Source organism: Daphnia pulex, chromosome 10, assembly GCF_021134715.1.
Source record: "Daphnia pulex isolate KAP4 chromosome 10, ASM2113471v1".
Lineage (NCBI taxonomy): Eukaryota > Metazoa > Arthropoda > Branchiopoda > Diplostraca > Daphniidae > Daphnia > Daphnia pulex.
Window position 1 is genome coordinate 12,261,468 of NC_060026.1, and position 27,867 is coordinate 12,289,334.

General features: G+C 43.5%; 3 protein-coding genes and 2 long non-coding RNA genes across 10 annotated transcripts; 2 read left to right on the forward strand and 3 right to left on the reverse strand.

Moving 5' to 3' along the window:
* Positions 1–161: 161 nt before the first annotated feature.
* On the reverse strand, positions 162–16,370 carry LOC124205920. Of its 3 annotated transcripts, XR_006879504.1 has the most exons (6): positions 16,177–16,370; positions 15,764–15,965; positions 15,015–15,648; positions 14,816–14,949; positions 2,325–3,142; positions 162–588 (listed from the first exon to the last, which is right to left on the reverse strand). It is a non-coding gene; the product is annotated as an uncharacterized LOC124205920 (long non-coding RNA). The 3 variants fall into 3 exon arrangements; XR_006879505.1 differs by having other exon boundaries at positions 162–3,139; XR_006879503.1 differs by having other exon boundaries at positions 162–3,142.
* On the forward strand, positions 7,542–8,898 carry LOC124205923. Its single transcript, XR_006879510.1, has 2 exons — positions 7,542–7,845; positions 8,344–8,898. It is a non-coding gene; the product is annotated as an uncharacterized LOC124205923 (long non-coding RNA).
* On the forward strand, positions 9,781–22,505 carry LOC124205908 (myb-like protein AA). Its single transcript, XM_046603475.1, has 4 exons — positions 9,781–13,727; positions 15,082–15,590; positions 16,370–17,390; positions 21,351–22,505. The coding sequence occupies exons 1-3, from the start codon at positions 10,509–10,511 to the stop codon at positions 17,019–17,021; spliced, it is 4,380 nt and encodes a 1,459-aa protein (XP_046459431.1). The 5' UTR covers positions 9,781–10,508; the 3' UTR covers positions 17,022–17,390; positions 21,351–22,505.
* Positions 21,829–25,353, reverse strand: LOC124205919 (transmembrane protein 234-like). 3 transcript variants are annotated; one of them, XM_046603497.1, is made up of 6 exons: positions 25,211–25,353; positions 24,957–25,108; positions 23,747–23,813; positions 23,351–23,443; positions 22,644–22,751; positions 21,829–22,100 (listed from the first exon to the last, which is right to left on the reverse strand). In XM_046603497.1, exons 1-5 carry the CDS (start codon positions 25,218–25,220, stop codon positions 22,687–22,689), a joined length of 387 nt encoding a protein of 128 aa, XP_046459453.1. In that variant the 5' UTR covers positions 25,221–25,353; the 3' UTR covers positions 21,829–22,100; positions 22,644–22,686. The 3 variants fall into 3 exon arrangements, 2 of the variants coding, with proteins under 2 accessions (XP_046459453.1, XP_046459452.1); XR_006879502.1 differs by having other exon boundaries at positions 22,644–23,443; XM_046603496.1 differs by lacking the exon at positions 21,829–22,100 and having other exon boundaries at positions 22,326–22,751.
* LOC124205917 (mediator of RNA polymerase II transcription subunit 15-like) lies at positions 25,326–27,440 on the reverse strand. 2 transcript variants are annotated; one of them, XM_046603494.1, is made up of 12 exons: positions 27,280–27,440; positions 27,110–27,197; positions 26,955–27,006; positions 26,808–26,894; positions 26,691–26,736; positions 26,530–26,617; positions 26,407–26,458; positions 26,241–26,345; positions 26,070–26,144; positions 25,927–25,975; positions 25,775–25,862; positions 25,326–25,689 (listed from the first exon to the last, which is right to left on the reverse strand). In XM_046603494.1, the coding sequence occupies exons 1-12, from the start codon at positions 27,342–27,344 to the stop codon at positions 25,612–25,614; spliced, it is 873 nt and encodes a 290-aa protein (XP_046459450.1). In that variant the 5' UTR covers positions 27,345–27,440; the 3' UTR covers positions 25,326–25,611. The 2 variants fall into 2 exon arrangements, with proteins under 2 accessions (XP_046459450.1, XP_046459449.1); XM_046603493.1 differs by having other exon boundaries at positions 26,070–26,153.
* Positions 27,441–27,867: the final 427 nt, after the last annotated feature.

Genomic DNA, 27,867 nt, shown 5'->3' on the forward strand with positions numbered 1-27,867 from the left:
GAGATCTCTCATTTTCAATTTTCACATTTCTCGGTTTAATTCTAAAATTCTGCAATCATTAATTAAACTACTAGGAAGATTGTAAGAAGTAGAAAAAATCGGGCCAATAAAATTGACTATCAAAACAGGAAACGATAAAAAGGCTCATTATTTCACTAGCATTCCTTTGTAATAACTTATATATTTGCTTTCATAACTCGTAAAAGGAGAGATATATGGTCATAGCGTGGGAATCGCGCAAAAGACGACTGCCATAAACATTGTTGAAATGCTTTTATTTCCGATGAACGCAAGGGCATTTGGCACTTATACCGGGAGGAGTGTATATAGTATCCAAACCGTCGTCGGCGGCTCATTCGGATGCATTTTAATGGACTCGTTGTTTGCGGATATGATAATAATCCATCGGATAACTCCCTGGGAGGGTACAACCTTAATTTTTTTCTGTTTTTCCAACATTTCTTTCAAGTTCACGACATCTCGTTGATTATACCAGGAAGAAGGAATTGCCGCGATGACGTCGGATAGGGCGCGGCCCGTTTATAACTTGGTGGAACGTGGTTCATTTGCGAAACGAAGGATTGGCAGCTGGACAAGAAAACAAAACAACAACAAAAAAAAGAATAAATAAAACTGCAGACGAGAATAACCGGTGCGTTCGTTGGATTCGCAGTCGTCACGTCTCTTCTATAACAAAATGCGCCAGCACAATCGTAAAATCTAATGTGACAGGACAGGCATCAGATTATAGTCAATCAGCCCGTAGGGATGCATCACGCAGTCGTCAAATGGGAAAAAAGAAAATTCCAATCGGTCGTCCGCTAGAGGCGAATCGCTTGCTGTGTGATGGGCGCAGTCTTTAGTGGCGTCGTTATTACATTGCGCGACAGGTCCGATTAGCATCGACTGAAAAGCCACACACGATCGACCTTGATACGATTTACCTTTTTTTTCTTTCTGGTTTGTCTTATTTTATTATGCAATGGGAAATCGGGAAGCGTCGGGATTGAGCGTTTTGCGGCGTTGCGAGAGGAAACGAGTGTGTGGAAGAATATAAGCGCATCGAAGAGGTCGTAGCCCCAAGGTAATTGATCCATTTCTTTCTTTATTTATTATCGGAGAAATGAAAACAAGTAGAAATGCAGAGCGCGCCGTGGTATCGAAATATCAAGCTCTGTGGCGACCGTCAGCTGGGGCTATATACAATTGATTCCAGGTGATTCACCTGCTCAGGTAATTTTATAAGAAAACCTAAAAAAAAAAATAATAATAAAAGGAAATCATGGGCGTGTATTATTTACGACTTTCTTCTTTACGAACGAGCCTAAAGCGGAGTATAGAGTAGCAACAACTCTCGGCTTAAACCGAAAAAAAATGAGGAGGGAGTTGACCACGAAATATCACACACACGCGGCTTATTATATGTACACGAAAAAAATCCCCAAAAAGACTCACAGTCGGCCTCGGGCGTCTTTTCCTCTCACACATTTCAATAGTTTGGCTGTTCGTGTCTTGTGTGAACACATTGGAAGAATCCAACCGTCGCCTTTTTGTTTTGTTTTTTTGGCCGAATCGAATGACGTCATACAGGGCTGGACAGTCTTTTACAAAAAATGAAAAATACAAAAAAATCTTTTCGGGAAGGGGGGGGGGAGTTCAGTGATGGAAGGTATTTTTGTATTTTTCGCCTTATAAGGCCGGTCGGGCGTCCTCCGATAAAATAAAATAAAAAAACCCTGGGCTTTTTTTTTGTTCGTTTTGCGCGCAACGAAAGAAAAAGAAGCTGGAGAGACCCTCATCTATATGTACACAATAATATTAGAGCCGGCCTCGTCCTACATTAGCATAATGCAAAAGCACCACAGACAGATAAAGATGCTGTTTGGGTTATAAATTAGATTAAAACGCTATCAAAAAATATACACGCGCTAGAGCTCCCGCTTCGTTCTCCAGGCTCCCATAGCAAAAAGGAAAAAAAGGAAACATTCGAGATAGACGCCAGGCTGTTTGAATAAGTAAACCATTAAATTAAAAATGAAGAAAAAAAAAGAGTACTACACTTTTTTCTTCTTCTTCTTCTTCAGAATGAATAGAAGAAGAAGAAGTACCTATCGACCTTGGGAGCGAGCGTGCCGGTCGTGCAAACTGCACAAACACAGCTGTTGCTATAGGACATAATATAGCTCGCAGTAGAGTCCAGCAACAACACACACAGCACACAAGACAATGTTATACATTTATATCGTATAACTTTCGCACTACAATCAGAATTTTAGAGAGTGGAGTCCAAAAAGAAAAGAAAAGAAAAAAAGATATGCAGGTACTTGATATTATATAAAAACCCGTGGCGGAACGTGTGTATCGTTGCTGAACAGCTCGTTGCTTTTCACCTGGAACGATGCTGAATAAGGTTCACGGCGCGCGCTCATCTCGGAATATGGCAATTCAATTGATGGTTCTCTTGTTTTCCCCCCTTGTGTGGGTAGGATGGATGCTGCTGCAACACCAGCACGCCTAAAATTCGAGATGAATGGGAATTAGCCATAGTTAGAGAACAGAAGAAGCACAAATAAGTGAAGAGAGAGAGAATTGTTTGCACGTTCTTATCATTAGATTAGATGCTGGCCGATCCGGCGGCGGCGGCGGCACGGAGAAAAAACTTTCCCTCCCAAATTGGCGAAGAAATGTCAAGAAAAATTACAAATTTCGGAGACTGTTGGCTTCTTCTTCTTCTTCTTCTCGGCTATAGCTTTTGTTTTCTCTCTCCATTTCGCCAGTCCGGCAGATCGTCTGGGTCGTGCGAGAAAGTTGTCCAGTTGGACTTGTAATAATAATACCTGTATAGCCTAAGATGTGACCATAACCGGCCTCCTTGCACTCTCCCTTGTTGGTATAAACTCGGGGCGCATGCAGAGCTAGATAGCCGCCCGTTATAACATCGGTCGCTGGCCTGCTCTGCTGGCCATTCATCTGGATGTACTCGATTTCATTTTTCTTAACTTGCCTCTTTTCGGGTCGCCAGGTTGTTGTTTCTTCGGTCGGCACTTTGGTGTCACGCGAAAGCCCCTTTCTTCTTCTGCTGTAGCTATTCCCGCGGCCCGGGAATCAGCTCGATGCCAATCACCTTGTTATTTTCCGTCTGCTAGAAAAGAAAGAGATTTCACGCCAGAAATGACAACAATTCGTGACAGATGAAAACCTAGAAAAAAGAAAGAGAGAGAGGAATATCGTGAAGATGTTCAGGAAAAAAAATTCAGAAACTGGAATTTGTTTCGACGGAATTCTTTTCCAGGGAGAAAGTTCCAGCGATTCACGAACAAAATATAGGAACAAAAAAATAATAAAGAGAAATACTAAGTAGGCTAAACACAGTTGCAAAGGAATATTAGCGTATAAATTTGTTTTCATCTTTTATCGATGGGATTTTTAATAACGAACGTTTCTATTTTTATAAAGTCATAAAACAATTTTTTTTAAAGGGAATTGTTTGTGATTCGGAAAAGCAATCAGTTGTTGGCTTATCATTTCTTTATTCGGCGCTCATAAAAATCAAATGAAAGGGGACAATACCATAAAGCTCCTCGGTCGTCCTCGGAGCTGCTAGCTACACTAATGTTATTATTTATATCTGTTACGCAACGCCGGATTTGTTGACGATTTCCTTATTGACTTATAATGGCAGCCGAATATCACGACCGGATGTGTGTCGCCTGCCGGTTATGATTATAATACCTACCGATTTCTATTTTATTGATTTTTCTTTTCTTATATCTTTTCTTTTTCTCCAGAAATTGGAAAACAAACAGAAAAATTGAATAAACAATTTGATCGTGGAATAAGAGAGATGAGAGAGAGAAACATTTGGCGGGCGGTCGTGCGTGCTGGAACAACATCCCAACGAGGATGAGCACAAGAAATAAAACAAAAGTAGAAGAAGAAAGAAGAATCAGCTGAGCAGCATGAGTTGTTGTTTAGTTATTATTATTATTATTGTTTTTCTTCTTCGTCTCATTCGTGGTTTATGGAATAACCGACCGACTTGGTATGTATAGACACATGCACAATCCCGCCCTTCACTTTGAGCATCTGGCCGAGTGTTATAACATTGTCGGAATAAATTTGACTCAAAAAATTAGCCGAAAAAGAGAGAAAGAGAGAGAAGATTCTTCCAGCCGTCCTACATACATACACAGGCCAACATGCCAAGTGCACACACCTCGTCACGGGTAAACCTCAAAACCGCGAGTCAGCTGTTTGCGGGCCATTAAACATCCGCGCACGATATATCTTTTTCTTCTTCTTTTTCTTCGCCATTTTCTCAATTATTTTCGAAATTGTATTCGAAAATTGAATGAAAAATTTGACGAACGTGCTGGCGATGAACGGTGTTAACGCGTTGCCGAGAGTTGTATCCCGCCGAGATTCACGTGAGTGATGGCAGCAGCAGCCTCTTCTTCCCCATACACAGTTACAGCACACTGGCGCAGCACCGTAGCGCAATGAATAATAAGTTAATAATTCAAAAGAAATTTTCAATTCAACATCTATAGGCACATAGAGCGTAATCAATAATCCAATAAAGGTAAAGGTGTTGCGTACGTCTAGGAAAATGTTCTTTTTCCAACCATATCGGGACGGTGGAAAAATCCACCTCATCTCTTGGCTATGCGATGCGCAACGGATTCGTCCCACACGGGTTATTACGCCATTGGAGTCTGGAAGAGAAGAAGAAGAAACGTGGGGACAAAACAGCGCAGAGATAAATGAGATGCTCAGTTCAGAGTCACCCAGGGTCCGATGGCAATACAAGGATTGCCCATTTCAATAAAACCTTCTTCTTCTTTACCTTTTCGAAATCTATAAGCGGACGTTTGCTTGAAGGACGAGCAGCAGCAAACCAAAACAACTAACGATATATATCCTCTCCCAGCCAGCATCACAGAAGTTGATTTGTTTCATTCCTACCCCCACCAAACGGAAAATCAAAGTCATGGGGGGAATTAACAAGACTGGACTTTGCTCCTCACTATCCCTCTCCGCCCTAATAAGGGAAAAGGGAATAAATAATAAAAGATAAAACGTGTTTTTCATTTTGAAGAAGAGAGAGAGAAAACGATCGGCCAGGGTCCAGCTAGTATTGTGTGTGTTTTCCAATTGGGGAAAATGGCGAAAAAGGTCCATTTGTTTTTGAAACGGAATGATGAAGAAGAAGAAAGAAAGAAAGAAACGAAAACGGTTTCGAGTCAAATAAGGCAATCATAGCCGGACCCTGGACCGCCATCGAACCGATTTCGGTTGTCGGTCTATGTGCGTGGGGTTGACGTGCGCGTTGCTGAAACGGTCGAGATTTCATCACCCGAGACAAAAAAAAAAAAAAAAAACAAAAAAAGAAAACGATGCAATCATCTGATATTTTGTGTGTGGTACAACACACGACTACCTACGGCACCGCCGCCTCCCAGTCAGCAGTCCAGGAGAAATAATAAAAAAAACGAAATCACAGACGACCCACCAAACGTATTGGCCCCCGATATGGCCAAAAAAAGAGGTGGATGCTGCACACAACACAACCACGAAACTCACAAAAAGGCACAAATGGAAATCAACAACAACCAAAGAAACTCTCAAAGAAGATGGCCATAAAACGAGCCAACAAGTTGCGTCTCGACACGAAAATGACGATGGGGGTCGTCCGCGCTATGGGCATCCCATCGCCCAATCTATACTCGAGTTAACCAAATTCTCACTTTTTAAAAAATTGTTATTATATTCATTCAGTGGGGGGGTTTTTATTCTTTTTTTGGGAAACTGATACTTTCACTTGTTGTTGCTCCTTTTCGGTTACACACACACACACATGTTGCAGTTGAAACGAGCAATTGAACGCCTCGGGTGGCCGGGCCATTGTCGTCTTCATTTGCGAAAGGAACTGACACGTATATAATCCCTTGATTACATTATTCTCGATTTATAGTCGAGAATGAAGAGAAGAGAGAGAGGAAAACACGAAAGAAATGTGTAACACACGCTCGTGCAAGAGCCGCCCGCGTCTGTGTCAAGGCTCACGTCATTTTCAGCGATTCGGGAGGAGGCGGGAGGGAGAAAGAGGTCGTGACCCGTGGGCAACCCAACAACAGTGAAAAATACAACAAAAGAGAAAAGAGATTTTTCACTCTTATTTTTTGAACGGAAAATAAAGCTCGATGGGAAAAACTTGTACCCACTCAAGAAGATATTACAATTTGCTTGTCCTCATTTTTTCTGACGTTTTTGCTTATTAGTTGTTGTTGTTGTTGTTGTTGTTGGCTGCTGTTTTGTATCAAACCTGTTTACGCTTTTTAAAAATTCCATCTGCGCGGATGACGAACGGGCGCGGAATCATTTCACTCGAAAACCAAAACAGATTGAAAGGAAATTTGTGTAAATCAAATCACCAATGAATCAAAACAACTCCCAAATCGAAAAATAAAATATTAAGGAGTTTGGTTGTTTTCCTTTTTTTTTTTTTCCAATTTGTGTTTTTCACGAACGTCTGGGGGAATTGACGTAATACGCTAAAATTGGAGCCGAGCTGGCGCCACCTCGTGTGGTCGCCCAGTCAAATGGTGGCGGCTGGGAGAACCGCGCCGAGTCAAAACGTTTGATTCCGGCGGATGGGGTGACCGGATCGGGACGGCGGTAACGACCATCCGGTGATTTGCGTTCGTCGCCAACGTGATCTGTCACTATCGAAGCTCCGATTAGCCAATTTGACCCTTTTACGGCCGGAAACGCTACCAGTTGACTCCAATTCCCGGCCGCCACTTTTTCGTTTCTTTTTTCTTTTTTATTTTACAGCGCAGCACAAACCGTTTGGCCTTTTCCAAGGGGAAATCGCCCACGTTGTTGTTGTTGCCTGGCTGCTGGCTGGCTGCTGCTCTATCATCTCGTCCTCTCTATTCACCTTTTCCCTTTTTTTTCTTCTTCTTCTTCTTCTTTTTTACAAGCAAAATGGAGGATATAAAGAATACAATCGCTGGCTAGAATACATAGATATATATATGTGTACACCGTGTCTGGGCGCTGTGAGAGAGTGAAAGGAGCCGGTAGAAGCTCACGAACCAAGGGAAGAAGTTGAAAAGAGAAAAAATGGAAAGTTTCTTTCCTCTTTACCAGATTTCCATATAGTGAAACCATTTCAACCTGTTGGCTGTATAAGGCTCGTTCCAAAAGTCTCTCTCTCTCTAACGAAAACGAATGAGAGGGAGAAAGAAGAAATGAACAAGAAGAAGAAGAAGAAGAAAACCAGAATCCTATAGCCCGCGACGATGCTATCTGACACACACGATAATACTAGTCAAGGCTTTCTCCCCATATATGTCGTTGCTGCATAAAGTCTCCCTTTTTGCTCCTGAGCTTTTTTATTTTATTTTTTATTTTTATTTTTTAAAATTTTTTGGTCTGGTCAGACTTTTGAGCTTCTCTCCAAACGACTAGAGCTCCGCCCACTTTGCACAGAACGTTTTTTTTTTTTTTTCGTCCCTCGTTCGGACATCGGGCGTGAAAGGAATGGTCAAGTAGTCGTGAACTAAAAGAGGAGTGAAGAGATGGAAGGCGACTATACTACCACCATTATGTTTAGTCAGGCTAAACTCGTCCTTGGGTCTACTACACACTAGGACATCCGCCCAAAACAACCCAAAGTTTTTTTCTTCTTTTAGACGGCCTACAACAACAACAACAACACGGACGGGAGATATTTCTACCTGGCAGCGGACCAAAAAAAATTTTAAAAACAAAAAAATAATTCACCTGTCAATGAAACTGAAGCAAGAGGGGAAGAAAACCAAACACAAAAAATAAAAGGTAAATAAATGAGGTAGTAGGAAAAAGGGAGGTCCGTTTGTGTCGATCTGTCCGTCTCTTTTTCTTTTCTTTTTTCTACTGTCCACCTGTTGTTGTCTATACAGAGATCTCGTTTCATTAGAGACCAGCCCTTGCTGCTGACTGGTTCATTAAAAAAGACGAAAAAAAAATTTCGAAATTGACATTTCGAAAAAAAAACGAATTAAAGTTGTCGATATAAATCCATCAGTCAGATTTCTTTGAATTATATGAAATTACCATCTTATTGAAACGTTAACCTCGTTCCAATGTCCCGCTATTTGTCCAAATTGTCCTTATATGATCTGAACTAACACCTTAACCTGAAATTAAAATCTCCAAGAATTTTTGTGATTGAAGAAGAAAAAAAAACCCACATTGGTTGATGACGACAGATCCAGTTTTTCCACCCACGGATGATGACTAATGGCCATAAAGATATGCAAACATGTATTTTTTTTTTCCCAATGGTATAATCAGCCCGGAGCCTGTTGAGCGAGGATCGATCACTGCAAATCATCCGCATGGGCGAATCAGTCGATGGGAAAAATCAGATACCAAAATCACGTCCGACCAGCATCTTTGTAATAGAACAAGAAGAAAATGGTTCGTCTTATTTTACAGCTAGAATAAGGACCTCTTTTGATAACGGGACCGAGATGGCAGCCAGCACTATGGGGATTGTCCAGCGGCCGGGCCCTTGAGAACAACAACGAAAAAACAACAACAACAACGGCTCACAGTATATATGTACACGTGCCACATTTGACACGCCAAGCATACCGAGACTATGTCATCGTAAATATTAAACAAATAATTTTTTGTTTTTTTGTTTTTCCGTCAAATTTGCCGCTCTGCTGGTCTCTTGTCTATTTACATGGAGATAAGGTGCATATATACACATAACATTACAGAGGGGAGAAAAAAAAAAGAAGAAGGGGGCTATACACATTCACATTTCTTGCGGCCGGTCGAACCTACAGGAGATGAGCTCAGTCCCTAACTTTTTTGTTTCTAATAAAATTCGGGGAATTTTCAAATCAAGTTTTTTTCCTTCCTTTTTTAAAAATATTTTTTCCTTCATAAATAAATGAAAACGCCGAAGAATTCACATTGCGAGTGCATGAGAATAATGAGAAAAAATCGGGTCAGCGGGGACGTCGTCTCAGAAGAAACAGCGCCAAAATATGAGGAACACGCCGAAATAAAAATAAATATAAAAGGTATTTCGCCTGTTCACCTGCACAAGACACGTCTGATTTATTATAATGAAATCAGCACGGATTACAGTTGGAGACTTTGATGCCATTCTTCTTTTATGAGCCACTCAATTCACGGTGAGATTCAAATTGACACAGAAAACAAGTGGCCAACCCGAACAAAATCCTCCTCGGGTATAATGCAATCAAGAAATAAAAGAAATTCTGATTTAATTTTTGTTTAAAAAAGAAAATTGTCGAATGTGCGTAAAAAAGTAGAGCGATCGAAAATATAAAACAATAACCGCCCATCGTCATCATCATCAAATGAAAAAAAGTTCGCCGAATAAAAAACGAAAAATAGCAGGTGGAGTAGAGGAAATGACCAATTTTGGTCAGTTTTTGGATGTGCAATTGATAATTCTTCAGGGATGAATCGTCAATTTCTTTTCTTTTTCCAAAGGGGGGGAGTAGTCGATGTTCTCATTTGGGTATAATATCGGGAAAACCTTAAAAACTAAAAAAAAAGCTAAAAAATTTCTTCTTCTTCCCTTTTTGTCTTTTTTCGAATTTTTCATAAGACGCGGGACTCGTCGAATTGCCGTTGGAACGCCTACGGGCCTCCACCCGATCTACCTTTCCCTCCCAGCACCACCACCAACCCACCCATCCCGCCTTCAGTCTTATACTCACGCAAGAACCTCCCAACCACCACACCACGACAAACACTCCTCTCTCTCCCTCCAACAGTCTGCGGCTGGCTCTCGACCAGCGCTGACGCACCCACCATTCTCTTCTTCCTCCACCCAACACAACAACTCCCTAACACACGAAGCAAACAACATTTCCGTCCATGTAATTTCATCCATCGAAAATAATCCATCACTATTTTTTCCCTTTTATTTTCATCAAAAAGGCCGTCCGATTCGAACATTTTTCTTTGATTGCGTGTGTGTGAGTGTGTGCCGCCGTGTGTGTTTCTTCCGCCCATCCGAAAAGAGTCGAGTGTCTCATTTGCCTATACGCAAATTGACGACAGGTGCGCGCGGGCCCCGTCCAGTGTTGTCCAGTGAAAACGAGTCTCATCGCGGGCCAGCGGAAAAAGAAAAACGAATCCGGTTGATGGATGGGCTTTTCTTGACTTATTCGACGGAGGTAAAAAGGGAAAAGAAATAAAAAAAAAAGGACACGACGAAACTTCGATCCTTGTAAGGTCACAAAAGGGAAAGCGTCCGGTGATTGCCAAAAAAAGAGGTTTGAAACACGTCGCCGGCTGATTGAAAGTTACGTCTACAAAGTGAAGTGAAAGTTAACTCAAAATAATCGATCGAAACAAGAAAGAACTGTCCGTTATTTTTTTTGAGTTGTCGGTGGTAAAGTTGGTGCGTGCGTATACAAGTGCGAGAGAGTCAAAGTGTCGAATTGGGCCGGTCATGCCGCACAGAAATGCCGGCGGCCAGGATCGTCAGTGCTTCAGTCCAGCGGGCCGATTCGCTGCACTCTGAGCGTTCGGACGCTTCGCAAGCCAATAAACGGGTGTCGTTCAATCGCGACGTTGACGTCAAGCACATCAATCATCCGCAACAACAGCAGTCTCAACAACAACAACAACAAGGCTACCACTCGGTACAGCCGGTGCAGCACATCCCCAGAGTCAAAGGTCCGGCGCCAGCGCCGCCGGTCGGCAGTCACAGCCTCGTCGACCGACATGATCCCAACAGCATCCCGGCAGCTGCTGGCTCATCGTCGGTGAACAGCGCCAACCACGCCGGCCCGCCGTTCTACAACGTCTACAAGGAGCCGACGCTGCTGAGCGAGGCGGAATTGGCCCAGGAGGCCGAGCGAATCATCCAGCAAGTGGATCAAATCAGCTGCACCGTAGCCTCGCCCAACCCGCATCTGCTGGCCAATTACGAAACGCGCTCGCTCGAGCGACGCAATCTGGCCGCCTCGAAACGCAACAACCAAATCCAGGGCGACAACGGACTCAATTGGTCGCGCACTCTGCCCACCGCCTCCTCCACCAAGAACCAACTCGTCGTCAACGGAGGCGAAGCATCCGCCAAATCCGGCAAAAAGACCAAAAACGTCGAGCAGAAGAACAACATCCTCCACCAGCAACAGCAGCAGCAGCAACAACAGCAACAACAATTCGAGAAACTCGACCCGATCATCGAATCGAGTCCCAGACGGCCCCAGCAGCTGCCCATTGGGATGATGACAGTGCTGGACCAACACCACCAACAACAACAGCAACAGCGCCACGGGCATCACAACAACCGGGACAAGGCTCCGACGACTCCGCCCAAATACGATTCCGGCATCGAGATGGAAGCCGCCACCAGTCGGCCCAACGTCAATCTGATTGTCCAGCAGCTGACGGAAGAGTCGAGGCAGAGAGAGTTGCTCCGGCGCCAGTACCAGGAGGAACTGCATTTCGCCTCCGAAGATCCGCTGGCTCCGCGGCTGCCCGCCTTGAATCTGATCGAGCCGGACCCGCAGTTCGGCCTCTCGCACAACAAAAACTTGCCGTTCTCTTACACGGGCGGAGTCAGTCCGACTCGAATCAGCCCGCTGCGCGCCTCGCCCGGAGGGCCGCGTTTCACTTCGCCTCCGCCGCCCAGACCGGAACTTCCTTCCGGTAAAGTCGGCGGCGGAGTGACTGACGTCGTTTACGCCCAGGTCAAAACGCCGGCCCAGCAGCAGGGACGGGGACGGTCGCAGTCGCCCGAACGCAACGTTTACCGCTCGTCCAACGGCGGCGGAGCCGATAAAGTTCCGGCCGGAAGGGGCAAACTCTTCCAGTTCCAGGAACAACAGCAGCAGCAGCAGTCGGAAGTCATCCGCCAGCACTTGCGCTATCCCATCAAAGGGGGAAACAACGTGGGAGGGCACGACGAGGAGGAGGAGGAGGAGCCGGAAGGGCCGGTGGATGAAGAGGATCTGGACGCCATTAAAGCCAAGGCTCGTTTTCTCTTTGGAGACGACGGCCAGGGCCAGCAGACGGAGCGCAAACTGTCCGGGAGCAGCGGCAACAGCAGGGGACTGGACACCCGCAACAACAATCGCAACAACGTCAACAATAGTCATGTTCAATACAACAACAACAACAACAACGCCTCGGGGGGTCTGTCGTTCAAGTACAGCACCTTGTTGAAAGATCAGCAGAGGGCCGGCAGTAACCACCAGCAAGTCCAGGCGGAACAAGCCGACAGGAGCTACCACCATACGACCAAGATCCTCATCGCTGGAAACGAGCAACAACAACAACAACAACAGCGAAAGGCGAGCAGACAACCGGATCAGCGAGTGTTCCAGTACAGCGACGACGAAGACGACGATCATTTCAACGGCGGAAGAGGCGGAGGAGGAGTTAGAATGTATCAGGATCGTTCCGTCTCGCCGGAACCTCGCATCCAGCCGCTGACCAACCGCATCCGCTCGCTGCAAATGCAACAACAACAGCAGCAACAACAATCTTCGATGCGGAAGAGCCCGGAACGATCGTATCAGCGGGAACCGGAAAGCCGGACGCTTCCGCTTCCGCAAAAGAGCAGCAACCAGGCGTCGATGGCATCGACCCGATTGATCCAGGAAGCCGAGCGCGGGCGGACGGTGGTCCGCCACCGGACCGAGCCCATCATCCATTCGTCGCGGCTGACGCAATTCCAGAGCCGCTACGAGGACGAGCTGGACGGCGAATTCGAGCCGGTGGCGCCCAAACCGCCGCTGCGGATTAAGAAATTGTCACGCGAGCGGATGGAGGCGTCACCTCCGCGGCAGACGGGCCCCACCCAATCCAAAGTGGCCTTCAACACGGTGCCGTGGCGCCATCATGATCGCAGCCCGGAAAGTAGTCCGGAGCGGAGTTATCCGCTCAGCCGGCCGTTGAATTCGTCCAAGAAAATGCCGTCGCCTTACCGGTACCAACCGCCGGTGCGCTCGTCGCTGACGCCCAGTCCCGAGCGGCGCATCTCGTCCGATCACATCCGGCGCTGGAACGAGCCGCCGTCGCAAATGGCCGAGCCGTCCGTCGCCAACGCCCAGCCCAACAACAACAAAGTGAACAGCGAGCCGGAGAAGCAGGAGAAGATCCGCCGTCAGCGGAGCAAGTTCTTGTCGGTTTTTCTCGGTTCGAAAGCCAACAAGAGCGAAAAGAAACAAGCGGCCGCTCAGAAGCAGCAGCAGCAGCCGCAACAACAACAGCCTTCCGTCTTGGTTACGCCAGTAGCACCTGCGGTGGTGATTAAAAGCGGGCCGGCAGTCAAGGAAGTCAGAGGTCAAGCGCCGCCACAAGTTGCTAAATGGTCGCCGGAGGACGAGGCGGAATTGGTTCGACAGAGTCGCTCACTTTTGGTCAAAGGTCAAAGTCATCCGTCCAATCAGACAGCCGCCAACAACAACAACAACAACATCAACAGCAGTAGCAACAAAATGTCGACCAGGACGGTTGTCGAGCCGAGTTTCGTCCGCAAGACTACGGCGGCGACGTCGCCCGTCGATCCGTCAGCGTTGCGCTATCGTGTCGTCACGACGACCAACGGGACGGCCAAGGACGGCGGCCATCGGCGACGCAGCTCGACCGACCGGACCGACACGTCCGAGAGCGACAGTCACGTCCACAATCAGCGCAGCCAATTCAAAAATTTGCGCCAAAAATCGCAGGTAAAGCAAAAGAAAAATAGAAAATGACCGATCGTTTGAATTTTAAAATTGAAAGGCGGCAGTTAACGAAAAATAATCGAAAAAGATTTTTCAAAAAAAAGGGGCGCGGGAGAAGAGGAGGCAAAACGCTGCGGGTTGCCTCTTCGCGCGAGCCCCTCTCTTCCTCCGGGAAAAATGTTGGAAACAAAATAGGCGGCCCAGAGGTTGTTGACTTTTGAAGCTCAACTTTAGCATGAGTCAGTTTTTATATGGCCCAGTCGATTTCTCTCTCTCTCTCTCTTCCAAACAAGAAACCAAAAATTTGAATTTGATTCCAACCGGTTCTTTTGGGTGGAACTCGAATGACCGGCCTTAAAACAGAGTGTCGAGAAAACCCTTAAGCCTCCAGCAGCTGACAAAATGCTAAACTGGGTCCAATAAAAAAAGAGAAAGAAATCCAGAATCAAAGTTTCCATTTCATTTAGCCGCTTGTTGTTTCAAAATGTGTCCAGCAGCAGCCGATTGAGAAACGGTTGGTACATGTCTGTAATACTCAACTAGCGGCCTTGACTATTTGGTGTTTTCTAAGGGAAAAAGAAAAATGGTGGTTCCTTCCAGGAGGAGAGAGAAACTTATGAATACCAAAAAGGGAAAATAAGATTTAAAAAAAGTAAAAAACATTCCGGCGAAGTATATGCTGTCTAGAAAGGGAAAATCTTATCATCATGATGTTTAATAGCTTCTTCTTCTTCTTCTTCTTGGTTCTCTCTCTCCACAGCGCGTCTTTATGGCGCGTTGAGATGTTGTTCCAGTCTTTTCGGGAGAAGGCAATCAAAAACTAAAGCTAGAAACTCTTTTTTTTTTCCTTTTTATTTTTATTTTCGGGAGTGTTGGGAGGGAGAGAGAAAAGTTGTTCTTTTTCTTCTTCATCTCATTTTCACGACCTTTGAACCAACGCCCGGGACCCGCCACACATCACAGCCTCGAGGCGATCGCCGCCGCCCGCATTTGTGTGTGTAGTCAAGGATTTTCTTATACAGCCGCAATCACAACAACAACAACAACAACCACCACCACCAGAAAAACAAAAGAAAAAAAAATTTTCTTACCTTTTCCGGCCGGTTTTTTTGTTTTTCCGTCAGCTCCACTTTGAACAACGTCGTAGAGGGCACTGGGGGGGGGGGGGGGGGAGACAAGCGTGACTGCACTGCGCAGCACGACGAACAACGACGATGTCTAATTTCTTTGTCATTTTTCACATATTATTATTATTGTTATTATATCATCTGCAAGTTCTTTTTTTTTTACCTTTTTTTGTCTTTCTTGGAAAAAGTTTCATTTTTTCGGTTATTTCGTCTTTTTTTGTGGCGCGCAGAGTTTCAACAATTTGAATTACCGACCGGATCCGGTGGTCGTGTTGGGTGAGGAGCACCAGCACAATCAGAATCGTCGCCATCCGGATACTTCCGTTCAATTCCAATCGAGCCGTCGCTATCCGGATGATGGCGGCCATCGCTACAAGTCCCAACATCAGCAGCAGCGCGGACCCGACGCCCGCCCATACGCCAGCACCAATTTGATCCATCAAATCGGGGTGGAGTCAGCGGAATTGAGGGATCGCAGCGGATCGGAAGAGAACCAGCAGCCACAGCAGCAGCCCAGAGGTCCATCCATCGCTCCGGCAGGTCCTCTGGAATCAGCTCCGCCGCCTCCGGCGGCCACTTCGGCAGCAGCGGCTCAATCTCGCCGCCAGATGCGCTACTTTGGCGACACGGACTTGGAGTCTCAGCCATCGCGCGGAGGCGGCTATTCATCACGCTACATGCCCAAGGCCAAGGTGTTGCGAAGCGCCAGCTCGGCGGCCGGAATGGGCGCTGTCCGCAGGTAAAAAACGACAATCCATCCAGTGTGCCCCCGCCAACACCAGTAATTAGAATGAAACCTTAATGATGATGATACAAAGGAGGTAGAACCAACGACGAAGATGAAGAAGAGCTGGGCGGAGTAGAGTGAGAGAACGAGGCACCAAACTCATTAGTCACACGAATAGCACAAACCTGGGACACCGAAAACCGAACCATCAACACACTTTGCGTGACTTGCTGGGCCCCGGCTGCTGTTGGCCTTTTTAAGTTTCATCCATTCGTCAGCTCGTCTGTCTTGTGATGTTCCATGTTGGTATTAGGAGAGCTGTGCTGTCATCTCTGAGCCTCCTCCGTTGAGGATGGCAATTTCCACGCCGGCGAGATGTCAATTAACCTTCAAAAAATTTAAAAATAAAGGTGGAAAATGAGATTCTATAGACACACACAGAAAACAGAGTGGGACTTTTTGATTTGGTAAAAGCTAAGAAAAACAACAACAAGAAAAATAAGAATGGGGGTTTCCTATATACTATGATGTAGTACCCAAAAAAGAGAAATGTGTGTGTGTGTGTTGGAGGTCGAAAGTTCGTGAGAAAAGGCGTCACCTGGTTAGAAACACACAGAAGAAAAGAGCCGAGACAGTCGCAATTTTCTTTTTCTTTTGGCTATTGATCCTTTCTCCGGTTTTTCTTGGCTTGTTTCTTTTTGATTATGTCATCACGGAAATGTGGGTGACTCGACATTCTTTTCTTCTAGTAATTTACCCCCCTCCTTTTTTGGTTGGTTGTGTTATTGCAGAGGTGTGTTGAATCAGCGGGGACGACATCATCCAGTCAGCTCGGTCAACAGCTCCGAGAGCGACGGTAGTGCCATGCAGAGTGCGGCCGGAAGCGCCGAAAGCCAGCGGTCCGTCTACTTGCACGCCACGACGGTGGCCGACATTCCAGTCACCGGTCAAGTTCACGGCAGAACGGCGGCCCAGCAACTGCAGGCGGCCCGGCGTCACAAGGCCCAGAGCCGGGAGGACATGTCGGCCCTGTCGGGTGCCACCGGATCGACGCTGCGCCGGACGCAGACCCGGCAGATTTCTCGCTCGTACTCGGTGCTGGCGCCATGGAAGCCGCGCCACTACCGCGACAAGTACGAAATCACGTACAGCAATCAGCAGCAGCCGGGTGGTCAATCGGCGCCGGCCATGGTGATCGGTGACGTTGGCAAACCGCCTCGGGCTCCTGTTAGGCGCCGGGAGGACGTCATTGTCGAGTCAGAGGACTCGGCCGAGGTCTACCGTCCGTCGGCGGCCGTCGGTCAACGTCAGACTGCAGCAGCAGCAGCAGGAACAGCCACAGCAACGTCCAGTAAAAGCGGCGGCACGTCCGTCTCTCGCTCATCGACCATGCCCAAAAACAGCAAACTGATGGCCGGCTGGTTCCGCAAGAAGAAACGCTAGTCCGTCCGTCCGTCCCATCCATCTTAACCCCCCGTCCGTTCTCCTTTAAAAAAAAAAATAAAACAAACACATAACAACCCTCCCCTGCTGCTGATGCTCTTCGCCATATCTGAAACTAATTGAAAAAGTAGAAAAAAAACACATAAACATAAAAGACAAGACAAGAATTAATGACGAAATTAATTATCATTCAAAGTGGGTTTTCCATTATTTCAAAGTGGGAGATATTATTGTTATGGATATGCAAATGTTTAGACTTTTCCAGTGTGCAAACAGTTTCCCTCTTTTTAAACCCAACAAAGTGAAAGAAGATGAAGAAGAAGATGGCCGAAGAGTCCGGAGTACACGCTGATTGGGCATCAACTTAACGTAAGTTTGAAACATTCCACATTTTGTCTCATTTGTCATTTTTTTTTTCTCTTTGGCCCGTCTGGGCGCACGTTTGATGGGCCAGACATGACCACGTTTTCGTTCGTTCGTTCATTCTTCATGTCTCAGACTCTCTTTTGTCTCTGTCCGGTTTTTTTTTTGTCTTCCCCTCTCCGTTCCAAACTCCCGAAAACTCTCCAGCAGAACCAATCGCAAGTTTTCCGTCTCTTTTGTGGAAATGCGTTTTGAAAACAAGACAATGGCGCAAGTAGTTTGAGATAAAAAAAGGGGAAGACCTTGTTGTCTAAAGATAAACAAAAGATGTGGCCGACAGAATTTTACCTTTTTTTATTTTTATTTTATTTTCGCTTTCCGTGTCCTTTCCCGTCAATTTCCTGGAAATTGACCGGAGAAAAAAAGATTACGAGGGTAATAGTCGTCTGCTGGAAAAAGGAGAGACGCGGAGATAACAACTAAAACGAGAGGAAAGGCAGGGAAAAAATAAAATACGGCGGAAAAAAGAAACTTCACGTTGAAATGTTATCTCCCTACTTTATCCGGAATAATAATGCGTTATCGCCCGGTAATGAGCCGTAGACACAAAACTCACAGTCAACAAATCCGCATGAGCCTTTTTTTTCTTATTTAAAAAAAAACCAACTGGAAATATTTTGAAAATGTTTCGTTCGAGTATTTTTAATCTTTACGGGAAGGGCGTCGACGCACCTGTTAGACGAATACCTCGTAGCTCAGATCATCTTGTAACGACACATCCGCTGGAACGCCATTCAAGTCAAACTAAAAAGTCATTAAACATTCTGACGTCATCGCGGCCCCGGACGAAAAATAAAGTTCATCTCGAATCGAACACACACCTGCCGGGGTGGCAACAACAACAGCAACGCAATAATCCTAAAATGAGTTTTCCATTCTAAAAAAAAAGAAAGAAAAAGAAGTGAGAAATAAAGGCCAAAGGGAAGAAGAATAACCCAAGTCGGTGGATGTTTACCTTTTGCACACACAAAAGGAGGCAACGCCCCGAAACCCAGCCGAGATTATTATGATAATAAGTTGCCAGACGATGGGGCAAGAGTTCCAGGTTACTAACACACACGCGCGTGCTTCTCAACAACAGCTGCATTCTTTTTTATTTTTATTTCTGCCCAGTCGAAACATCTCTATAAGTATTGAAATGAGCGACATCATTCTTCGCAGAGGAACTACGCCCGATCGCGCAAAAAAATAGGGCGCCAAATTCAAATCGTCGAAAAAATCAAATTTGTGTTGGCGGGGGGAAATGACGTGCCAACGAAAGTTTAACACATCATCCTCCTCCCTCCTATATTCCCAGTGACTGGAAAGAGGACCTTATATGGTCGTGGAGCAAGAGTAATCAGGACTTAGTCAGCGTCTTTTTTCTTTTTTTCTTATTTTCGGCTGCTATATATTTCGGGAGAGAAGAAAGGAGATGCATCATTTTCGGTCTTTTGACATGGGCGCGATGGTGTTCCGTGTTTTCTTCCCCCCTCTTCTCTGTTGTGTAAGAATGTATTGAAGGTGAGCTGTTAGTTGTTGTTGTACAAAACATCCTGCGGGCGCTGAATCGGATTTATAAGTAACGGACGCAATCTGGGCAATGAACAAACCCGGCCAAGAGCTACTAGTCTCTCCCTTCTTCTTCTTTCTCTATCGGGCTGGATGGCCAAACTTGTGTGTGTGAGTGTAATAGACACGGAAAAGCAACGAACACCTGTGATGAAAGCGGTTATTGTTCGACCACGGACCTCCTAACAAATCCTTTTTTTCTTTTTCTCCCATATACACAAGCAGAAGAAGAAAACCGTTCCGTTATTCATCGGGTTCCATGACTGGGCAGACCATCACGTCCTCTAGAAAAAGCTTATAAAACTTTTTTATTTTTCAACAAAATCGGTTGTATTTACCATCGCTTTTTTTTCCTGGTATGAAACACGCTTTCGCTTTCATATCGCTCATCTTTGAATTCCCCATTTTGTTGACTGTTCTCAAACATCGTCGACTAGTTTTTTATTTTTATTCCTTTCAAGGTGCTTTTGAACTTCTTTGTTTTATTTTCGTTTGGATGATGTGGATGGATTGTGAAGATAAAGGGGGGGATAAAGAGGTGGCGCATAGTAGTGGCTCCCGCAGGGGTGAAGTTTTTTTTCGGGGAGTTATCGCATTCAAGTCATCTCTGTTTGTGTTTGTGTGTGTGTCGACACACACACGGAAGGGAGAGGCTGTGAGAGATTTGACTTGCGGGTATATAAAATAAAAAAGAGATTTGAGGGGGGGGGGGAGAAAGAAAATTGAGCGATGAGCTGGGCGTTGATCGAATGGAGGCCAGTTCAACAATGGGGTTGACAAAAGATTTCCCACGCGAGAAAGAGATTCTCGATCGAATTTCGAAAACTATTTGGGTTTTGGAACAAAACCCTCCGGAAATTTTTTCGAGATGGTACGGCTGACCCCACCCAATCTCACCGAGAGAGATATAACCCACATAGTTGAATAACAATCAATAGAAAATATAATGTTTGACGTACCTGCGAGGTATATAATTGCGTGTGTGTGTGTGTTGTTTTTATTTTCCTCCTCCGAGAAAATTCCTGGGTGGCGTTTGTTTTTCCGGATTCAACTCGGTGAAAATCGTTGCAGCGTAGCCCCAGAAAACCCTGGGCATTATTAGGGGGGCCCTATTTTCTATTGCGCACAATATGCCACACAGCGGCGAAGGCATTCTAAAGATAGGGAGAGACACAAGGAAGAAGAAGAAAAGAGCGTATAAAGATTAGTAACGGTCCGCGTTTAATTGGCCCTGCAATACTGTAAACTAACCAGCTTATTACACAGCTTGGCTGCCAGGGGAAGTCAATTTGTGTAACCGTAGAAGCGTGACAGATGGCGGCGACGATTTATTGGGCATCATGGGAGCTGGAGACGGAGAGAAAAAGAGAGAAAGAAAAGCATTTAGTTTGTGTGTGTGTTGTCTTGGGAGAAATAGTTAGAGACCCACAGTTTATTATTCCGGCCGGTTCCATTTAGGTGGAAAACGGCTCGCATGATGAGAAGAACGCCGAGGAGAGTCTGTTGGTTTCTCCTGCCAGATTTGGACGAGGAAATAATAGGAAAATATAAGTCTAACGAAATGGAACAGAATTGCAATTATTGTTACAGCCAGGCCTCGCGTCCACCGAGAAACGCAAGGGACCGGTTTTAACGGGAATCATGGAAAACTCCCGTGTATAACTTTGGCCTCTACTGGTAAAACGACTACTACTACTACGTACTCTGATGGCGTAATGAAAGGGACGTTCCACTCGACTAGAGTTGCATAGAAGAAGAAACAAAAAAAAAAATTAGGGGAGGCCTCACCTTCTTCAAGATTTCACATCGATCGACGATGTACTATCACGGAAAAATTAACGCCTCCTAAATTTGTAAAAAAAAAGAAAGAAGAAAATTATTATTTTAAAAAAGAAAAAGGGCGTTAATGAACGTGTTTGGCTCTGGCTAATACTTTTTTTTTTTTTAGAATGTGTGAAAATTTGACTTTCATTTTCGCATGCCGCTGTCGAAAAATGAAACAACTATTGTTGCTCTTTTCTTCTATCCATTGTTGCTAAATATATATATCTCCGGAAGGCAAGGAGAGGAGGACTTAGACCAGGAGAAAGACCCGCACCTCTTTTTTCCGTGTTATTCCTTTCGGGTAAACCAACTCTCGTGCAATCGAAATAAATTCCCGATGCAAATATGCGACCGTCTCTTTGGCTCTCAGCCCACAAATCTGTGAGCCGGTTCAGTGTTTTGCTCTGCTGGTCTGGCAGGCAGCCCCGTGTACCAGTAGTAGTAGCAGTACTTACTATCTTCTATGTCAAACGACTCACGAACGAACCGCTCCATTATCTTTTGTTTCTTTCTTCTCCATCATCTTGACAGGTGTCTGTTACGTGCTCCAGATTCTCTTTACCTCCGTGCTCCGCAACAAACAAAAACAACAGCAACAACCAGGAGGATCAACGACACAAGAGAGACAAGACCCTCGTAGACACAGCGATGACCCCGTCTGACTGTTATTCGTCCCGGTTTTTCCAATCTTTTGTGTGTTTTGGTCGTTTCCCCGTTCCATCTACTTTGGCATCATTCACCTTTTCATCATTTTCGTGTCGTCTCCATCGACCATTCTTCTCTGGGGGGGAACAACAAAAAATAAAAATAAAAAGGGAAGAAGAAACAACAAGTTATTAAGACATACAATATGTTACGCAATAATCATTTCAACAACCTCCCTCCCCTTGTGTGCCAATTTCGCATAGTAGATTCTTCAACAACCTGGGTAAAAAAACACAAAACAACAAAAAATATAAAACTTTCTCTTTTTTTTTTCTCTCCACGGAGACTAAACGTCATCAACATGTTTAACGTCAACCTTTTATTTGACATGCGTCTTCCTCCCTTTTATATACATAGCCCTTTTTTTCACGTATAATAACAAAACTTATCAAGATATATATCATCGTCTTTACCACCCTCCCAACAAGATTTACATTCTAAACGGCTCCTCTTACCTCCCAATTGATGCTGTGTAAAATAAAAAATTTAGGAATTTTTCTTTCTTTCTTTAAAGAGACAACCCCCCGAGAGCTCAGCCATTCCGACCAGGATTATTCGAGCTCCGTTGGTTGACCTCTGAAAAAATTTAAAATATTAATAATAATATTAATAATATTACCATACTGAAACGAAATTTTTGTTGAAATTCTTTTTTCTTTTTTTTTACATAATGAGCAAAATTTTGTGTGTGTATGAACGTCATGTCTGTGTGTGAATCTAATATGTACAACATTGACTTTTTTTATTGGAGGTGGGGAGTGTTATGTGCTGAGAACCTCCTCCTCTCTTCTCTTCTTTTTCTTTCTTTACCCATTTTTTTCCTTATTTTGTTGTTAATTCTTTACGATTCCCCATATAGCCAAAACACCAATTTGTAGTTTGTACAATCGCATGTTTTTGTTTTTTGTTTGCCTCCCTTTGCCTCATCCCCCCTCACCAATTTTGATATAATACAATAAAAGACTGATGGTTAAAACAAAATGGAAAATCAAATTCAATCAGTCAAGGCGTGTTTATGTATAAACGTGCCATATGGGTGGAATGAACAGCATTTGGTTGTTGTTTTTTTGGCCGTCTGTGTGTGTGTGTGTGGATCTATCTACATGATGGGCATTATACCTTTGAAACACACGAGGGGCCAAAGCAGATGATGGGATTTTCTTCACATCTTGTCCGTCAGGCACAGCACGACACCCAGTAAGACGCAAGCCATTCCGACAAACGCGCCTGGGGTAATGTAATAAGGAAAAAAAAAAAGATAAAATAGAAACAAATAAAATAATTTCAAGAATTAGTCATTACAACATTCCCGCACGCCAAAAGGATCAAAATTCATAGAGCTGAGAAAAGTTGTGTAGAGAAAAATTCAATCCGTTCACACACAACCGGATTTCCAAGAAAGAAAGAAAACAAGCGTTTTCTTTTGTAAGTAACTAAATATAAATGAAAAGAATATCGGTAATATTAAACCCAGGGATTTTTTTTTAAATAAGCCGCGGTTTGAATATTATTGTTTCGCTGTTCGTTTTTTTCCTTATTTTAACTAGAATTGGCTTTTCCTTAATACTGTCATTACTTTTCTCAACTCTTTTGGCTTTCAACTCATCTATAAGATTTTTTTGTGTCCAAGTAACAGATGCTGGGAAGATCAAGTATCCCGACACACGCAACTCTACGCCAACGGGCCACCGAATTGCTACTACTATTACCGCTAAGATGGTTACACAAATTTAGCTAAGATTATTCCTTCTTCTTTGGCTGAAAAGATGAGAAAGAGGATACACACAACCATTCCAAGATACTGCAAAAAAGAACGTAGAGATTACGTGCTGAAGTCGGATGCTCTCCCAGACACTGACCCGCTACGGAGGTGAAGAGGAATGTCAGTCCGTTGGTCAATGGAACGGCAATGGAGAGTTCTTGGAGAGCCAAGGCGAAGGAATTAATTCAAGTTTTCGTCCAGGTGATAAAAAAGAAAAAGAAACAAAAAAAGAATGACATTATAATAAAAGCGAATAGATATAACTTTGGCCGCCTTCTCTCTTTTCATCCGTGTGAGTCTATCGCTTCTTCCATCGCCACCTGAAAAGATTGGCTTTAGAGAGAGACGACGGTTATATCCCTCCCCAAAAAAGTGCAGAGCCAAAAGGAGTCGAGGGGCGGATCAAAGTTGAGCTTAATGAAAGAATTTTGGCTTTCATCCGTCAAAAATGGAAAAATACCGGTGGAGCTGAGCGTGAAGTAGAAGAGAATGGAGCCGCACTGGTTGACCAGGAATGGTAGGACAAACTGCAATATAGAGAAGAAAAAAAAATACAAAAGATCAGAAGAAATAAGAGCCAACTAGCGTATAAGCTAAGAAAAGGGACGTAGAAGCAAAAGACAATTGACGGTGAGGCAGGGGGTATGTTCATTTAATAAGTGGAACGTTTTTGGCCGTGAAACGGCTTCAATTTCAGTCAATGGCTTGATTGTCTCGGCGAGCCACGGGAATATTTTTACATGTATACAAGCCAAAAAAGGACGGACCCAACAACACCTCCAACGTGAACTTCAACCTGCATGAGGGGTCGTTCAACTGGTCAGACGCAGGATGGATTCATTAGCGTCATATTCTTGTTTGGTTCTTTTCTTTTTCCTCAAACGTTGTTTACCGCACTACGCTATCCTATCAGAACATCTTTTTCTCTCTCTCTCTCTCTCTCTCTCTGTCGGATGATGTGTATGCAGTAAACTAAAAAAGGAAGGAAAAGCTTGTTCTCTCTTTTTTGTTCTTTTCTTTCCCGGAGCGCCCTGTCCAAAAATACATTAGTGAAACTTTTTTGCCTTTTCTTATCGGGTGACATCGCAGCTCTTCGACAAGAAAAAGGCTGGTCCCGATTGTCTCGTTCGGATGAGAGAAAGAGGGAGGAATCTTTTCATTATTGCCGCATTTGAATACTTTCATTAGAAAGCTTTGACTGCTGCTGCTCAGCTCAGAGAGACTGTTGCTGGTGTGAGATGGGAGGTGAAGGCGAAAACATAATAAATCAAAAGTCATTCTGAATGGTGAAACAGGTGTGTGTGTGCAGGGAGGGACTTTAAGTATAGACTTTAAAAACTTTTAGAATGATGCATTTGAGGGAAACACAATCTTGCAAAAAGTCTTTACCCTGAAGGTGGTCTATCATTAGAACAAACGACAGCTCAATCTACCATGTCAGATCTGACTAACTACAGTGGAGCAGTTTACAAAGGAGACTTCTTTCAAAGCTGATTATTAGAAGTTGGGCCTTTCAAATAGAGATGAAGATTTTAAATGCACTGTTCATCAAAACCACTATATAGCTGTTTCAAATCCTGTAATTAGGATACAGCTGTCAGACCACTAAAGTGAACCTGGAGAGAAGTATATGGACTAAGGAAAGCACAGAATAACAAGAAATGACTTACTTTCCAATTTAACAAGAGGAATTTGAGTTCTGCTACGAACTGAACCAGGAAATTGGGATGTTTCACCCTCTGGATCCCCGAACTGCCCTTGCCCATCAGAGGATTGGTAACACCCCATAACAAAGCAACGCAAATCAGACTAAGAATCCCTTCTACCAATCAAACAAAAAAAATTAAAACAATAACTGCTGTTACGTAGGAAAAAACAATTATGAAAGTTCATCGAAACGTGGCAACATCAAAGAGTTGAATACCTGGATTCATGCTGTGAGTGTGTGAATGCGAAAATACCGGATTTTATTGACGCGGAAATTGCGAGCGTGAACTCGATTGAAAAACCAGTTGCTCGTTTTTTTTCTTTTCAGGTGCTACAAAGATGCTGAATATATTAATTTAGTTGTTGTACAAAGTCATACACGTGAGACACCGGTGTGCACACTGTGGCGGGATAAATAATACATAACACAATCAGAGTATCAGACATCTAGCGGTAAAAAATGAAGACTAGATTTTTTAAATGGTTGTCGAAATCTAAATAAAATAACACTAACAAAAATTAAATAAGGTAATATTACTGTTCCTGAGGGGCGGGGGGTTTCAGTTTTCAAGGCCTTTAGGTGAATTTAAAGTAATAGACCAAACGATATTAAGAATCTCAGTGGCTATCCATTACAACATTAGTTAGCCCTTTAATATGAACCAGTAGCCGCGCAAGATATTGTAGATATTCCTCCTGTATAAGTGTATAATAATTCAATAGTTTTAGATTTCAAAAGTAAAGTAAATTGTATTCACGGGTTTGAAAAAAAAAAGGTTACTTTATTGTTGGATCGTTGAAAGAAATGAAATTCCATATCACTAGCAGATTTAGATGTGGGATTCCCCGATTGTCGGATGACTTCTCCACTAAAAATGCAATAACCAATTAATATGGCAAAAAAATTAGATTAACTTAAGGTTTGGTAGTTACATTTTCGTAATAACGTTTTGGCGAAATCGAAATGTTTTCCATTCGTCATCTGGAAAAATATATATTTATTGAATAAGTATTCAATTTGATTGTCTTCTACTATTCGCGGTTTCACACATGAGCTAACTTTAATTTAATTTTACCTTGTTCTTGATTTTTCGGAGGAGGCTGTGGTACTGATACCGCTAGAACAACTCCAGGAGAACCTCTAGCTTTTTCTTTGGTACCTTACAAAATAAAGTATGAGCCTATACTTTAACTGTATCAATTTTTAATTTTGATGGAGGTGTTTCTGAGAGGCAAAATCAGCACACCTTGTTGCGGCGGAACTTTTGGTTTGACATTGGCCTGTGGTTGAGCAGCACCGACTCCTGATGACATACCTTGTGCTCTATTTTTGAAAGCTTGAAATTGAGCACCTTGAAACATAAATTTTAGTCAATACATTATTTGGTGGCAAAGAAATCAAAAAATTCTTACTCAATTGTTTTATATGTACTAGCAGTCGGGAAAGATGATTCAAATACTCTTCCTGCAAAAAGAGATTTTATGCACAACTTAAGGTTTATCATTAAAATTGTATAAATGGGAAAAACTGAATACTTTGTTGTTGGACTTGTCAAAGAAATGATTTTCCATTTCACAGGCGGACTTTGTGGTAGGATTTCCGGATATCCACATGGCTCCTTCACTGTATGTATGGAAATTAAAAATAAAACATTTAAATACAAAGCTAATGTTTCAGGTAGTTATACAAGACATACATTTTAGCGATGACATTCTGCCGAAATTCTGAACTTTTCCAGTCCTCTAGGAAAAATATAATTATTTATATTTATAATATGGTGGACCATTTTTCATCAGGGTCAAATTTGATTAACCTTCTTCTTGTGGATCGCTTGTTTGAGCAATAGTTTGTGATTCAGCAACATCAGCCCTTGGCGTAACCTTGGTTTTTGGTTCAGTACCTCAGACAATAAATGTTTAGTCTACAAAATATTTTAAATTTATGTTAGAAGTTTCTTTACTTAGCCCTTGTATATGGGTCATCAACCAAACGTGATAATTCAAATAATCTTCCTACAGTAGAAAGATTGATTGATTTCACATTTGCATTAAACTCAGTCATATTCGCTTTGGAATATAGTTTTATCACGAAAATTTATGGCTGCAAAGTATTTACTTTGGTGCTGGCTCTTTCAAACGAATAAATTTCCATTTCGCTTGCGGTCCTAGTTGTGGGATTTCCCCATTGCCGTATGGCTTCTTCACTGAAATAGTAGAAAATACACAATTTACCCAAATGTTAAATACCCAGACTTGTAAGGATTCAAGTCTTGCTACAATACTTACATGGTGTCAATGAAGTTTTGCCGAATTGTAGGGTTTTTCCAGTCATCTGTAGCCATTTTTCGCATAAATGTCTATCAACGATCGTTTAATTAAGATGTAACTCTCTGGACTTCTTTCTGCAAGTCTGCAGACCAAAATAGAAATTCCACGTGCCTCGTGTAGACGACCATAACACAGACACCTAGCGATAAGAAATTCAACTACGATTCACGCCCTCTAGGCCTTCAGTGTTGCACTCATGAAAATATTAAAATAAGCATTTTCTTTAAAATTCCTTTTCGGAAAACAAATACAACAACATATATAACACAACACATACAACATAAAAAAAAGTGGTTGAATAAAATAAATTGAATTCAATATTGATTTTTATTTGTATTTATTTGTTCTTACCTTTCTCTTCCCTGTTCGACCGGACCGCAGGTTAATATCAGGTGAATCCGGGTGAATCCCCCGTCTCAAAATAAACGATAGATTGTCCATAGTCACGTCTAAAACAAATAATGTTGCAACTATAAAGTGACATTCAAATTTCAAATGGAAAACTTATCTTATTTTGACAGGGATTATATCAACACAGAGACTCGT

Bases quoted from the DNA above. Each gene is read 5' to 3' on its own strand.
- LOC124205908 (XM_046603475.1), top strand. From the start codon at position 10,509: ATGCCGGCGGCCAGGATCGTCAGTGCTTCAGTCCAGCGGGCCGATTCG. The intron at 13,728-15,081 runs GTAAAGCAAAAG...TGTGGCGCGCAG, and splicing joins ATTTGCGCCAAAAATCGCAG to AGTTTCAACAATTTGAATTA. The intron at 15,591-16,369 runs GTAAAAAACGAC...GTGTTATTGCAG, and splicing joins GGAATGGGCGCTGTCCGCAG to AGGTGTGTTGAATCAGCGGG.
- LOC124205917 (XM_046603493.1), bottom strand. From the start codon at position 27,344: ATGCGAAAAATGGCTACAGATGACTGGAAAAACCCTACAATTCGGCAA. The intron at 26,737-26,807 runs GTTAATCAAATT...TATTTTTCCTAG, and splicing joins AAGCGATCCACAAGAAGAAG to AGGACTGGAAAAGTTCAGAA. The intron at 26,346-26,406 runs GTAAGAATTTTT...TTATGTTTCAAG, and splicing joins AGTACATATAAAACAATTGA to GTGCTCAATTTCAAGCTTTC.
- LOC124205919 (XM_046603497.1), bottom strand. The intron at 23,814-24,956 runs GTAAGTCATTTC...TCTATATTGCAG, and splicing joins TCCTCTTGTTAAATTGGAAA to TTTGTCCTACCATTCCTGGT. The intron at 23,444-23,746 runs GTATTTTTCCAT...TGGCTCTCCAAG, and splicing joins CTTCACGCTCAGCTCCACCG to AACTCTCCATTGCCGTTCCA.